A 15,939-nucleotide genomic window follows, 5' to 3' on the forward strand; every position below is an offset into this window, starting at 1 on the left:
TAGCAAAAGGATACCAAATAATAAGCACAGGTTGAAACACTTCTTAAAGCACTAAAGAACAAACAATTTTCAAAATTCTTTTCAACTTCCTTACACAGCACAAGAGGGATATTTGAAATTTCTGAAATGGAGTAAGCACAGACTCACATTTACCACTGCCTTTGTGATTATTTACATTGTTTAGGAATCCAGATATCAGTCTGTCACTCAATTATTATCTGATTAAACAGGAAATCCACCCTATAATGACAACTGGCATTTGGTGATGGGAACAGTCCATGAGTTCAGAACGTTATGTCTCTCTCTTGCACTTTTTTATAGTCTTCTCCAAAGCGGTTTCAAAACTAACTTCTAGGCATGTTTCTTCAGTTAATGTTATCTGCAAATACAGCTTCTGTATTACTAAAGAAAGCATTTACTACCACTCAAGAAAATCAATGCATAAATATATCACACGTACACTTACATAAAAATAACAACAGAAGAAAGCACTATTGGTGGAACCACTATCAGTGACCAACTAATGCCCCTAAGCAACAGCAATAATATCTTTACACTTACTTTTGACCCTGCTCAGTGTTTCATTACCCCTTATCTTTTTTTTCTGTGAAATGCTCGGAAAGACTTGAGCAAGAAAAAAAAATCTCTTGTTTTCCGAAACCCGAGGAAACCTTATTTGCCAGCCAGAATGCATTAGGGTGAGAAACTATTGCACTCATTCCTTCACTCCTTGTCTGTCCTGGTCTTAGGTTACAGCAGCTACGAGACGCCCCTAATTAAAAACATTTAATTCATGAATGAATTTACAGGCGTTCTGATGCTTGAAGTGGAATTAACAGATCTACTCTCAATTTGTTAGAAAATGCACTGTGGAACTTCAGCAATTATTTTATACTCAAGGAAATATTAGACTCTCTGCAGCATTAACTGTAGCCAGCTCACTACTCAGGCAGCCACCTAACCTAACACAGGAGGGCTGTAATAGGCAGTGACTCCAGCTGGTTTAATACACAGCCCAGGGGCCTGAGCACTCACCTGGAACATGGCTTTTATTAGCCATCAGCCAACTTTGTTTCATAGCTACATGTTTTGTGGTTTAGGAGGGTGCTTTACTCACTTGACTATAAGCCCTGGATGGTTTATATTGACTTATACTGGAGTCAGGATCAAGATTAATTAAGCCAAAGGATAATTATTAATTGATATGAAAATCAGATCAATAAAATACTGGGATTAATTAATCTTGATATTGACTAAAAGCAAAACAAAAGAAGTGCTGTGTTAAACATAAATATTGTGAGCATTTACTGCATCCCTCTGACCAAGAGAAAAGCTGGAAGAGGTTGAACCATTAGGTGATTTAGAAACCAAGCACTGTCTCTCTTCTTCATGCTGTGTTCCCACAAGACACAGCAGGGGGAAAAAAGGTATCATTTTGTGTGAAGTAAGTTGCAGCCACCACTTCCACCCTTTGTGGGACTGTGAAGAATGCTGCCCTGCTCCATTTCAATTGAACATTTCACACCTGGTGTATAAGGCCAGCCACAGCAAGGTTAATTTGCCAAACTGTGCTCCATCCTGTGACAATGCTGAACCTTGCCCAATCATCTTCTCCACCCGAATAACACAATGCATTTTTTTTTCATGTTGTGAAAATATACTTGTGGAAAAGTCATCTTAGTATGGAATTACAGACTACAACAACATTTAACATATGAGGAGTGGATACTTTGAGCCATCATAGCAACAAAGAGGAGGAAAATACAATCAATGCAAGCAACTCTCACGTTAACAAATTTTGTATATACCAGTTGTGTTCAACCTGCTTTTCAGAGCAAACAACCTGGCACTTTAAGTTGTGAAGCTTGACAGAGATAGTACTTGGAAGAAGCCTTGTATTCTCCCAGAGCCACAGTACTTGACTTTGACCTTGAACTGTTAGGATTAGCATTTTTGCAGAGGAAATAAGAAGCAACTTTCCTGCCAGCTTTGCTGCCAGATTGAAGATACTCCAAGGGACTTCTCTGCCTGTCTTTAGAGAGCAGAAGCCCCTTAAAAAAACAACAACAACCCTCTTCTTCTTGTTCCACAGCAGGTAAAAGCTAGAAAGAGAAGAACTGTAAACTGGCTAGAAATTACAGCTCTCTTCCATATCATGCTCATGGTATTTTTGTTTTTCAATATAGCAGTAGTATTGCTTAAAATAATAATAATAATAATAATAATAATAATAATAATAATAATAATAATAATAAAAACCATAAGCAGCCAGTCCTCTTTCTCCATATAATTATATGGCTGCTGTAAATGCTGTCAGAATCTAAATCCCTAAATAGTGCTATTGTTCTGTAATTCAAGCAGGCTGTTTCCCTAAACACACAACCCTTCCATCAGACATCGTGTGTACCTTGTACTCCTGGATGACTCCATTTTGGTGATCTGGAGGGGGAGGATCCCAGGAGATGCTGATGCTCGTGCTGTTGTGGTTTCCAACTGTCAGGACAGTGACAGACTGAGGAGGGGCACTTGGAGCTACACCGAGGAGAGGGAGCAAACAGAAGCAAGGCATTAATCCACTTGCTAGAGCACGGATTTTGCTGAAGCAGTGCAAGAGCAAGCAGACAGTACAGAAAACTCACACTCCCTGCAGGCCTAGGGATGCACTTTTTGTCAGGCACTGACACTGAAAAATGCCCTTCTGAAGAGAAGCATAGGGCGGAATGACAATGTGGAATTTGTGGCAATGAAGAATCAATACAAATCACTCCTCATTTATTTATATTCGGCATTTTTTACGTTTGCACTGGAATTGTTCTCACGCTTGCCTTTGTTTTCCATAATATGCATGGACAACTATAGATATATCAATTAAGCCACATGTGGGGCTGCTTCACCAGGCCTGAAAACTGTTTTGGTTTTTCTATTTCTACATGATCTAATAACGATGTGAACAGCAAACATTTAATGATCTGTTTTTGTTTTCTATTTGCTCTCCAGGAAGACAATACCAGGTTTAAACACAGAACTTGCAACTCCAAACTGGAAAAGGGTTGAAATATTTATGGCTTTACATCAAATACCGGTGAATAGGGCAGGTGCTAAGTTAGGTCAGATACATACTTATGTCCTTTTTTTTCCCTAGGCAAATTGCTTTCTCTTCAGAGTCCAGTTCAACCATTCACAGCTGTTTGGCGGGCCACTGCACATCAAGGCCAATTCTACAGTACAACTGCCTGCCAGCCCTGCTAGTTGTCTAGAAACATTTTTTTTATGGAAAAAAAACAAACAAAAATCCAGCATAGTTATTAGTGACCAGAGCTATGCTGGCAAAGCCCCTCTTGCAGCTACACCAGCAGCAGGGTGCTTCTCTTGGCTCAGGACACACTGCTTGGGAAGTGGTGCAGGCTATGGAAAAGTCCCCTCTATGAGCATCTGCTATATCCATATAGGGCTCTCCCACCATGGGTGGGGCTGCCATGGCAGAGGACTGTCACTATGGCCCTGCTCAGTCACCTAAAACTTCTTGCAGCTCCCCCTCATCCTTCTCTTGCTCCCAGACAAGTGTTGAAACTCCACCACAATGGCAAGCTAGGCCACCAAGGTAGACTGTATTATATTAAGGTATAGTCCCTGGGGGGAAAAGCTGATTGATAGCAGCTGCTTGGAACTGGTCCTAGAATTTATTTATTCCATCTCTCCCAGTCCATCTACCCAGTCTTCAACAAAACTAATAGAAAGAGGCCCGGAAAATGTGAACTAATAAAGCAAGCATAGACTGATACCTCTCCAGGACAATTTCTCAGTTCACAGAAGCCTGTTGCTTAGACACCTTCTGTTCTAGGGAGGTGTCTTTGTGTTTAATAAATACTTACAGAATTTGTCTTCCCCGTATCTTTCATTGCTTTTAATCTGATCTTAAAACATTTCACATGAAATGTGAAAGCTGATTTTGAAAGCCTATGGTAGACATCATACCAGAACCTAAAATCACTCTCCTGCCCCAAATCTAGATAATAACCTGGGTTTGGGCATCTCACATCATGTGTCAAGGCTCCCTTACTCCAGCCCCCTGGTCAGAGTGACTCCTTCACTGCTAAACTTTATGGAAACAGTACTCTAGTCTTATCTTTAACATATTTCCCTGAGTCCATGCCCATCCTTGGACCATGCTTCTGAGAAAAGTCGAGAGCCCCTGGCATCTTTGTATTCAAGCCTGGCAGGTTTAACACAAATAAGCACAGCTACAGATATCAGAAGTGCTTGTCTCCTGAGTCAATTCAGATATTCCTATTGTTCTCCACGGCCTCTTTGAGACTGGCTGTGTTCCCACATCGGAAGCTCCTCAGCACTTGACCTGGCACAGGCTCATGGAGCCGAGCTCAAATCTTTACCCTGATAGCCCTGAAAAACTGGAGTGCTCTGCTGCAAGAACCACACAACTTCAAACTAGGGTATCAGAGGTGAGGAGAAGGAACCATACAAGATTACAGCAGAAAAAAATATTTTAGATGAAAAATGAAACACATATTACAGTCCTGGGAGGCTGCACATTTTGACAACTACATTTTCAGATGCTGGTTCAGCTGCAAAGCTAATAGTGCTTGGTAGAGTCCTTGTGACCTTGTCTGATCCAGAGAAACAGTGAACTGGAGGGAAGAAATGGAGCTGTATTGTGGACAGCTTGACTCTTAGCCAGCTCGAGTGAAGCATAGAAAGATGGCCTTGGGCTACTCCTTGCAATTGTGCAAAGCATAAAATTGGTGAAGGAAAGAGCTGCATTGTGTATTTTATAGCAAGTGAAATAATTTGCCACACAGTAAAAAAAAAATAGCATTTTGAAAGTCTTCAAGTTATTCAATAACAACAAAACTGTGAATAAACGTATGTGTGTGATATTAATTAGAATATTTTATGTGAAAATAATAATCATAAAAATGGCAAAGCTTAACACTGTATAACTCATTTTTGGTTTTAAGTACAATGGAACAACTTGCTCAAACATATTTACTTTCATTACTGAAACAAAAAGGGCATTCAGAAATATAATGTCTTATATACACATACCTGGGGGAGCAGGGGAGTGTGAATGCAAAAGAAATTTAAAATGAATGCCATACTCTAAAATTTTAAAAAAACCCCATACTGTATTCATTTGTCTTTACATTTAAACTGCGTGAACATTCTAGTTAATATTCTACCAGCATGTATTGGTTTTGTGGGGGTTTTTGAGGACATATGAGAACTTTGAAGCAAAATTAAAATTGCAGCTGATGAATGCAGCTGTGAAAATATCATTTTAAGAGCTGCACTAAGGTGAGGAGAAACTGACAGAGAGCAGCTGATAAAAGCTAAGGAGACTTCCATTCCCGACTGTCATGTTTTTCTGGTGACAAACAAGATGCAGGACAAGTACAACTCCACAATGTTATTCCAAAGGAGATTTAAAACAGTGGATGCAATTGAAAAAAAAAAAAAAATTGTCTCTAGAGAAAGTATGAAAGAAATAGTGAAAAATATAAAATAAAGTCTTTAATTCAGCTCCCATTGTAGGTGTGCACACATGTACGTATGTAACAGTTCAGCTTCTTCTCTCTGATAATATCACTCTGTGAGCTGGCACCGTATTATAAATTAAGCCACTCGTCTGACACTGCTGCAGTTATTAAATGGATCACACTGAAAAATAACATTTTTAAAACCATTTTCTCATTTCCCTTGCTGCTAGCTTGTGGGGAACACCTTGCCTGCTTCTTGACAGGTCAATTATTCCAGTGCTCAGCTTCTTCTTACAGATATGAAAGAACCCAAATCGCTGCTCATCTTTTCCAGAGGCAGCCAAACAGAATTCCATTTGTTACCTTCACAAGGCCAAAGAGGCTGGAGATGGATGGATACTGAACTGTGACAAATGTCTGATCTAGAGGAAAAGTCTAACTGCAGCAAAATTGATTTTTAGAGGTAGGACTCAGAAGTAACATTGCATGTAAAATCCAATCCAGCAGAAAGCTGCCTCTACCTTTTGGTCGTACTTTGCCTTTACCAGGGATATTTGCTTTGATGTCGCAAAAAAATTCCAGCGCTGGTATCACTCTTCCAAATTATTTTCTAAAAATAGTATAGCTGACATTTTTTAAAAGTCAAGTCTAAAAAAAGCTCATTTTCGAAATGGAATCACAGGCAGCACAGCACCTTTAAATAGACTGCCATCTTTCTTCAGTGGAAGAGAAGCAAACCACTGTCATTAAACATTTAGTTGATGCTATTTTTGAAATACATCAACACCAATATAATTACAAAGATAATATGAAGAATTAAAGGAAATATCTGTAGGACTGCGTCTACTGAATGTCTTAATTTTCTCATGGAAGTACCTAATTTTATCACCCAAGGAAGAGGAAGAATTTTTTACAGGAGCTTACATTTGTCTGGTGATAATATTATGGGTCCTATGCTGACTTTTTTTGAGACATGACACTTGTAAACAGACTCCTTGAAGGTTATATTAATCTACCAAGCAGATTCTAGGCTATGAGTTAGACATTTCTGTAGGTATGAACATTTTTTTAAAATCTTCTCTATGTGAAAAGCTATTCCACATGAACAAAGTGTCCTTTAAGGTAGGAAATTACCTGACAGGCTCTGCTGGGAGCTAAGGTTTATAAAAGAGAATGTCATTCCTCAAGTATCTTATAGAAATAGACAGGAAGTATAAGACCTTCTCTCTCTCTCTATTTCTTATTTACCTTGAGCAAGAGACAGTTAGATGAATTAAACAAACACCAAAATCAATTTAAATTGGACAAGAACAAAATCTGCTAGTGAGAGGACAAAATCCTACATTTTAACTCCAGAAAAGGAATTTCACCTGTAGAAAGATTTTTAAAATTTCCTTTTTTATAAATAAGAAAGTTTTGTTCAGACTGCTGCAAACATATTCTTCACTAACTGATTTAGGCTTACTGGTTTAAACAAAGAACTGGGAACCATAAAATCCCAAATTCCAAATCAGACTTGAACAATGTCTTCCTGCACACTCTTCTCCATGTTGCAGGACACTGAATTTCCTCATCTATAAAGTGCAAAGTGCAACCAAGTTATCTCCAGTTTTACTTACATGTTGGGTAATAATCACAACAAATCAAAGAGAAAAGTGAGTCATAAGCAAGTCTGTTCTAGAATTAAAGAGTACTTGGCAATCAGCACTAAATTAAACCTCAGGAGACTACTGTAAATGATTAAGATGCACTTTCAATAGGAAAGAAAGAGTGCCCTCAAAACCCATTGAAACCATACTAACATTTTAAAACTTCACCAGTATTGCTTTCTCTTCTTCTTCTTCAAAAAAAAAAAAATTAAAAAATCAGTGACACAGAGAGAAGATGAACCCTCCCTGTTAGGACCATCCTACTTTTACGGGAGAGATTCTCCAGGCAAAGACTGCATTACATAGGTAGAAAGGTAGGTTTCTAACAGCAAATGATTAAAATTACTTACATCTCATCTCACTGCCTTTACTTTTCAACAAAATCCAGCAGTCCTGAAGTGCATATTCTTTAGCACAACTACATACAAGGCTACACGCTTTAGATATAAAGGCTTAACTTCTTCAGTAGTGCAAACTGAATCCTGTTTCAGAGAGGCTTGAAAGGTGCTCAGGGAAATCCTCTGCAGGAATGAACAGTGCAGTTTCATGAACACTGTGCTAACAGAAACTGTGAAGTGGTGTGCCCTTGAGACTGGAGTTTCTCCAACTGGTTAAATACGTGTCCTTCACTACTCCTCATTTCCCAACCAACTGTTCATCTACATTATTACCCATTCAGAAAGATGTGCTGAGTATCAAACACTCCTCTGCGAGAGCTTGCATTTATTTTATTTTCAAAGTGCAGACCGAAGTCTTTTATTGCAGCAGCGGTGGTTACAAAAGAAGGGCTGCAGTGCACACTTTTTGGAAGACCAAAAGCCACCTGTACCTTAGAAGGATGTATCAGCTACAAGAATGTAAGACCAGTACAGTGCTTTCTCAGGGGTATTTACAGAACAAAGCTCAATATTAAATTTTAATGTCACCTTGGTATGTAACAAACAGAAATCATCTGGAGGAAATCGAGACGAACACATGCACACACAGAATAACCAAAATGGCCACTCTTAGTTTCACTTCCAGTGCCAGGTATGAAAGCCCATTGCTTTTCTGCCCCTTTTACTAACCTTCCTCTGTGGTACGAGCAGTCTTTGATTCACTGTCCATTCCTTGGAATTCATTGAAATAAGGGCGAACCTTAATTTCGTAAGTGACGCCCTTTTTCAAGCTGACGAGGACGGCGCTGCGCTCAGTCGGGACTTTGACCTCCAGGTTCTGCCACACAGCTGGAGCAGGCAGCCCAGATGTTTGGCGATACAGGACTCGGTAGCCCTGGATAAACTGGGACTGGCGGTCAACCTAGAAATGACATTAAATAATGCATCAATAAACATATTAAAGTAAACCAAAAAAAAAGCTGTGTAAAAAAGAAAGCAAAACGTTTGTCTAGAATAATTTTGCCCTCATCAAAAAGAGAAAATTAACAGTTAAGATGTTGAATTTAATAATCAAACTGCCTTCTTGTAAGTCACTGTTGATTAATTGTCTATAAAGAACATTTGTCTCATGTTACTTGTTATAGAATATTTCTTTCTGTTTTGTTTTCTCCAGCTCTATATATCATGAAAAATACCACCTTAAATCATAAAGCAAGGCCCCACCCCTGAAATAAATCATGAAAAGAAAACTTTGGCATAAGGCTTGCAGCATGTAAACTTACTAAGCACATCTTGGCTACTGATGTGCTGAAATAGGAGAAGAAAAGAAAAACAAAGTCTTTTCAGAAAAGGACAAATCTTTGAAGATACCCTATATGCTTACAATTAGTCCATTACTTGGCTCACAGCTCATGAGATGCACAGCAAAGTAAAATAAACATAAGACAGATGCAGAGAAAACAACTTCCAAAGACATGTGCTGTTTCTTGTATTCACAGCCTGAGCAGTCCCTTTGCATCCTGGGGTTGTGATGCTCTCAGGCCATCAGATGGAGATGGAATGTTGGTTTTCGTTTATATTTTATTTGTTGCTAGGCAAGCAGAATTCAAGATTGGACCACGGAAGTTTAACAATTTTATCCTATAAATAGGATATTTATTTGAAGAAAAGCTTTAGATGTGTTTCATCTTGGAGAGTTTGCATGCATTTATTTATCTTCCAAAAAAAACCCCAAAAAACCAAGGCATTATGATTCTTGCACAAATTTTTGCTGGAAAAAACCACCAAAAAACCAAAACCAATTTGATTGCTAAAAGTAAACCAAACCCAGCTGCTTCTGTAGCCACCAAATAAGGAGGAAAGAAAGTGCAGCTGGCTGTTTGGTAAATCTGTGTTACAACTAAGATTCAACAAGTAGGATATTTCTTACGTTCTCGTCAATTTGCCTGCTCAAAGATATTCCAGAATTAGGGAAACATTTGTTTGACTTCTCTTAAGAACACATTAATTTAAGGCTGAAAACACAAACCACGCTCTATTACACTCCTCCTAAAATCTTGTTACAGTTTGTTGAGGCATTCAGAGGGGACACAGATTCTTAGACATTAAAAAGCAAGTCAAGCAAGAAGAAAGGTTTATTTATGAAAGCAAGGCAGAAATGTCTTTCATCAAAACTGTCACTGTTAAAAATCTTGCAACATATGTTACAACAACATTAAGCTTGCATTTTATAAACTTCGCTGCATTTGCTTTAAGTGAATTTATGCACTGAAAGAGGGATATAACTCACAATAATAGCTTGTTAATACTGAAAGAATCAAGCTGTGTTTTTAAGAAGAACATTAAGCAGCTGTTTCCAGATGAAGGGAGTCTGTAAATCAGAGCAAATTGTTTTTATCCATGTTTGACTTTGATTAACTAAATGTTTTATGGACATAAAGACTTTATGAACCTCATGTTTACTACAAAATTCAGCAAAAATAATGCTTTCATCCACTTTTTAATACAGATTTCTAACCTAAATTACAATATAAGGTTATGATGTTTAATAATCAAACACTGAGTTTGATTCTTGCCTTACTTCTGAGTTAGAAGCTACATTGAAAGACAGCATAACTTTGTTAGAACTTTCCATTTTGTCTTTGCTCTGTGGTTAAGCTCTACTGACTGCTGCCTAGTGGAGAAAACTGAAAATTCAGAATTGACTCAACTGAACAGGAGCATTGTGCTGCTACAACACAGTATGGAAAGTGCTTTGTACAGCATGGCACAAACACAAATGCACCCCCCAAACCCACAGAGAAGAGCTGGACCCCTACAGAATACCCATAGAATACCAATTTCCAGTCCATCATACTTTTGTATCTACTTCCACAGAGGTAATATACAAATGGTCCATACACATCTTTTCCTCCTAGACTTCTAAGTCACTAAGCTGAAAGATTAAACAACAGAAGGAATATGAAAGCAGAATGAAGTAGTACCACAAGGCTGTCACATTTATCGGTGCTATAAACTAGCTGGATTTGGGGCTCGCTTGAGTTTCACAGCGCTTTCAATGTGTAGCTTGATTACAGCAGGGCAGAGTGATCTACCCAAATATCACATTATTGACAGTGATTCCATCATTCAGGTCCTGGGAGGGTACTGACAAAAGAAAATATTATGCATTTTTAATGTTTTCTATTAACATCTAGTCACATTCAGCATCAAGGAGAGGATACAAGGCTATCTCTCATGCCCAATTAAAGGTAGTCTGAATCAACAGGGCCTTCTGTAAAGTCAAAATGTTGGGAAACTGCTCAGTGGGCACTTTACTTACTGAGAATGGTGGATTTTTTTGTTTTATTCAGAGTTCTCAAATTAATAAAAAATTACTCTTGGACAATTACATGGGTTAACCAGAAATATTTGTGAGGGGTAGGACAGGTATATTTCACATATAGATACACACACACGTGCATACATATGTGTGTATGTCTATATGCACTTGTACACATGGCTATATATAATACAAAGTGACTGTGACTTTGCAATTTTCTCCACTTCTGTGGTAATGATGTGTCATGCCAAGAGGAGACTGCTAAAAATACCCTTATATGCTCAGCATTAAAGAAATTAATTCACCTATGCAGCTCTTAGGTTTGGCACACATTCACACATAGGCAAGAGTTGCAGAAACATGCACTGTGACTTGATGAAAGAATACAGAACGTAAATGGTTGCCACTTCCTCGCACAAATTACTCGGTTTTTTACTCATTATTTCAGCAATTGCAGGAACTCTCTGTGCTGAATACTGGGATCAGAGAATATTTCCAGTCGGTGATATCAACTCAAAAGATCTGCAACAGTTGTTGATCTAAAGACACACTTTCTCCCTCAAAGGAGAGATGGCAGAAAATGCAGATGCTCCTTTAAAAGGCAGGAGAAAGCAGTTCCTGGGTAGGTGCTGTTCAGCACTGACCTAACGTGACCTACAAGCAGAATTGGTTCTGGGTGCTCCTTCTCACCCCCTTTCATGATGAGTCCATAGCGCAGGAGGCATCTGCAAAACCATTTCTGCAGAACAGGAAACTAATTTTCCCTGCACGTTCAAACCTGCACATGCCACAGCTGAGCACGAGGCAGGTTCAATGGCTATTAGGTTGTCAAAATGATGGCAAGAAACTCATAATGCAGCTTAGGCTGCAGATATAAGCTCCTTTCAGGCAAACCTGCTAATCTGCACCCTAAAGACATTTTGCAATATGCTCTGTAGCATGTAAATGTCAATCCCAAAATATCCTAAGAAATCCTCTGCTCCCACAGCAATACCCACAGCAATTCTCCAGCTGGGCAGAGTAGCTCACAGGCTGTGCTGAACTCCCTGGCATGGACTCACAGGAGTCTCTGGAAATTGGAACTGCACTAGCATTTATGGATCCTACAGGAACAAGGCAAATGGGGACAATACTCTGGAAGACTGTCTAAAGGACTTGACTCTTGAAGCTTCCAGTGAATTACATTCATTTTAAATCTACATCAAATTAAAGAAAAGAGGTAAATAAATTATCCTTCTGCCTGGTAACCTCCTAGAAGGCAGTCAGGACTTCAAAGGAGCAATTCTTTCACCATGTTGAAGAACTGATTTTTATTCCTCTTTGTGCCACAGGGCACCTTTATAATGCTGGGGACATCTCATATTTGGTCACTAATGAAACTTTCAGTTTAATGCCCACTGAGGCTAGAAGTTCTGACCCATAGCTGAGGTCAGAAATAAAAGCTCTTGGAGTAAAGAATACACTCTTGCAATGTGAAATGTTTTAATAAAAGTAAAAATAAATCATGTCCCAGGCTTAAAATTAGCCATTTGATAACAGTGGGTATATCTGACTCCACAAGTCTCATCAGCAATAACTATCTCCGCACCTCACCTCTCTATGTGTAAAGTTAGGATAATGACATTTTTATCATTGTGATGTTAAATTCAGTATTATTTGTGAAGCACACAAATGTTACATGGTTGAGAGCATGACAGATAAGCAAGCATGTGAGACAAAAATAATAATTTTTTATTCAATGCAAGGTTTCAATGGTATGAATTTAATAAGACCCGGCACCACACAGAGAATAAAGAAGATAAAAAGAAATGTTTAATAGCTCCATGAAGAAGAGATCCTCTATGTGACCAGATAATTACAGCTATATTTTAATATCCATACACAAAGAGGAATAAATTTAAGCAGCAATGAAAACCTAATTTTGACATGCCTCTTCCTATTTTTTAGCACTGACTTTGTAAGCCTGACCTTCTTTTCAAAATATGTACGCATTTTAAAATTGCAACACAGCCACAGGCAACTATTTCTGAAAATTTAAACTCAAACTTGAAAAAAATAAAGAGAAAGCAAAACCAAAACAATCTCATAAAGGAGGGAGAAAATGGTGTTAACTTGCTGTGTGTCAGGATGCTAGAAACTCAGCAACCAAGGACATTCCTTGGCATTCACCCTTTGAACTGCATAAAGCCAGCACAAAGAGTCTTATGACTCTCGTGGCACTTCTGTCCTTTTATATGATAGCTACACTATCTATCCATTTTACAGTAATAGTGTGGACTTTATTCTCTGGATAGAGTGGGTTTTTTCCTAGAGACTATGGTTAATTAATTGGTTTTGTTCTGGTTGCTGGATAGTTTCTAATTAGCTGCTTCAGAGATCTTTCTTTGTGTCTTTCTTCCCTTGGGCAATTCCAAAATGCCTCTACAGAGGCCTGTGTGCTTGTCAGGTGGCATAGGGTCACCGCTTTGAGGGATCTTTCCAATAAGCTGGTATCCACAGCATTTCCAACAATTTGCCTTTACCTTACCATTTCTTCACTCATTGCTTGTTCAGTAGGGGCACCAAGAAACTCTTTTAGAGGAATATATGTATCACATACATATACACACACACACACAAATACATAAACATATATATTTAATTACAATAGAATGACATTGGTTATATGATATAAAACTGAATTCTGTTTATGTTGGAGCTTCCTTTTACAGTATATGTTAAAGCCTATGAATCTGTCTTTCTGATAGCTGTCACACCTAAGAAAGGACTTGAAGGAGCACCACATGGTTGTGATATAGGTTTACGATTACTCTCTGCTAACATCCAAAGTTTCTGAACTACTGATCCATCTTCTTGGGCAAAATGGCTTGCTACAAAGGTTAGTCAGCCTATCCTAGAGGTATTGTAGCTGAAACATGCCTCATTTTAGGAAAGTTAGCCTGCATGTTGACATCATCGATGGCAAAATGCAGTGACACATAATCTAAATAATCTTCCATGAAAGACAAATTTGTGGGTTTCTCTATTTATTCCAATCTTTACCCTGACTGCAGAAATCTGTCAGAACATGGATGGTGCATAAGCCCCTATAAATATGGCTGAGTTGTGCAAAAACAACAGTAATCCTTATAATACACCATCTATCTCCACACTTCTTATCTCCTCTTGTGCAATCCCCTGCACACATTAAGCTCTTAGCAGTACGACGTGTAGAAGAAAAACCCTGAGCATTGTGAATGCCCCCTTAGCAGAATTCATCCTACAGAATACAACTGTTTTGGTGCTGTGCAGGGCAGTTTTTCTCTCACTCTTCTACTCACGGCTCTCCTTCCTCTGGGCTGATACCCCAAGAACAAAGCACTCTCTTCTGGTGTGCAGTGCCCTGAGAATTCTCTTCTACTCTTACAAATCCTTTCCATCAAGCCTCAGGAAGGGAAACAGAACAATTTGAAAGCCAAACACTATATTAGAAATTCTACCCAGTAGTTTGACCCCTCAAATAGAAATGTTGTTAAGCACTGCCCAAAAGACTCTGGTCTTCTCTAATGAAAGGATTTGCACTCATTGTGGGTAAGGCTTGTGCTGGAAAACCAGATGATACACAGTGGATCAGGCACTAGCACCATGTGCTTCTGACTTCACTACAAGTGCCCTATAGGAAAGAGATTTTTGGGTCACTAAATAACAGGGTATTGTCAGAGGTTACCATGATTTGAAGCAGAAAGTACTTTTTCACACAGCAATTTCTTGCTGACGTTTAACTTCGATTATTTTTTGATATGCAGCATAATGAATCCACAGATCAATTATCCTTTAAGCATACTCATTTTTATAATGTTTTTCTAGCTGAACAGCTAACTTGCTTTGAGCAGAAGACTGAAGACATTGAACCTGACTGACTTGAAAGAGAAAATAAGATGGCAATTTCATTGCCATTTTCACACACACACACACACACATACACACACACACATAATGGTATGTTAGATTGTCAGAACATTCATATTGGGGTCAGGACTGGATCTTTTCTGGGTGGTAAAACACTAAAGGAATAAACAGGCAAAATAGGCAGACTGAAAGTACTGTTAAGGTAACAACAGCAGAAGCTTTACCGTCCAGGTGACTTGCACTGTTGTGGGTGTCAGCACAACAGGATTATGCAGCCGTACAATGACATCTCCCAGTTCTTTCTGGACTTGCCTGTGATCCACACCTTGTGCTGGAGGGCTGATATCTGCCAGGCACATACAAGAAAGCATTACTTTAATGAGAAGAACTATATATACGGCATCAATAAAAATTACTGAGTAGCCTAATGACCTGATTTGAACATCCTTATAGCACTGTTTTTAAAAAAAATAATGCACTAAGGTTTAAACACAAACTCAAACGAATACCAAATAATGCAAACAAACCATTCACCTCTAGCCACTTAGGAAATAATGAAATATAAATATGTTTAAAGGAGTATTCTGACTAGATGGCAAAGTTTTCTCAGCTCTGGTAAGTGATGAGAGCGATGCAATGTTCACCAGTTCCAAAGTACTCAGATAATAATAATAATAATAATAATGCTGCCCAGATGTCTGGAACCAAATTGGCTAGTACAATTGAAGAAAATGAACAGTGTTTTTTTATTTTGTTAGAGTACACATGACATTAAGTCATTTTTTTTCCAAACTTTCACCAAGCTTCCCCTCCCCACAGTTTGTTAGAGTACACATGACATTAAGTCATTATATGTTTCCAAACTTTCACCAAGCTTCCCCTCCCCACATGCCATGCACACAAGAAACCAAAGACTAAAACCAGCATTTTCCTCTGCAAAGCAAATTTTCAATTTACAGACATAAATAATGAAATCTAGTGCAAACACGAAAAAAAAAAAAGAAAAAGATGTACTTTAGGAAGCCAAACTGATTCTCATCTAGTACAAGGCCAACAAAAACAATCTACCACAGAAATTTTCTCTTCAAGATTATGTGCCCTTCAAAGTGTGTGGGGGAATTGTTTCTTCTCGTCAGAATCCGATTATAGATATATTCAGGAAGGCCAGATAAATGATGGTCATGCCTGTCTAGGCATCTCTGAATTCT

At 38.5% G+C, this 15,939-nt stretch overlaps 1 protein-coding gene across 12 annotated transcripts in view; it reads right to left on the bottom strand.

Moving 5' to 3' along the window:
• The window catches only part of ROBO2 (roundabout guidance receptor 2), a 1,044,784-nt gene that overhangs the window by 70,177 nt on the left and 958,668 nt on the right, over positions 1-15,939 (bottom strand). For all 12 annotated transcript variants that reach the window (XM_017731509.1, XM_017731508.1, XM_017731515.1 and 9 more), the window contains 3 exons: positions 14,956-15,077; positions 8,212-8,443; positions 2,408-2,532 (listed from right to left, as the gene is read on the bottom strand). In XM_017731509.1, coding sequence (XP_017586998.1) covers positions 2,408-2,532; positions 8,212-8,443; positions 14,956-15,077 — 479 coding nt within the window. The remainder of the gene's footprint in view (positions 1-2,407; positions 2,533-8,211; positions 8,444-14,955; positions 15,078-15,939) is intronic.

Source organism: Corvus brachyrhynchos, unplaced genomic scaffold (genome assembly GCF_000691975.1).
Source record: "Corvus brachyrhynchos isolate BGI_N302 unplaced genomic scaffold, ASM69197v1 scaffold152, whole genome shotgun sequence".
Taxonomy (NCBI): Eukaryota; Metazoa; Chordata; class Aves; order Passeriformes; family Corvidae; genus Corvus; species Corvus brachyrhynchos.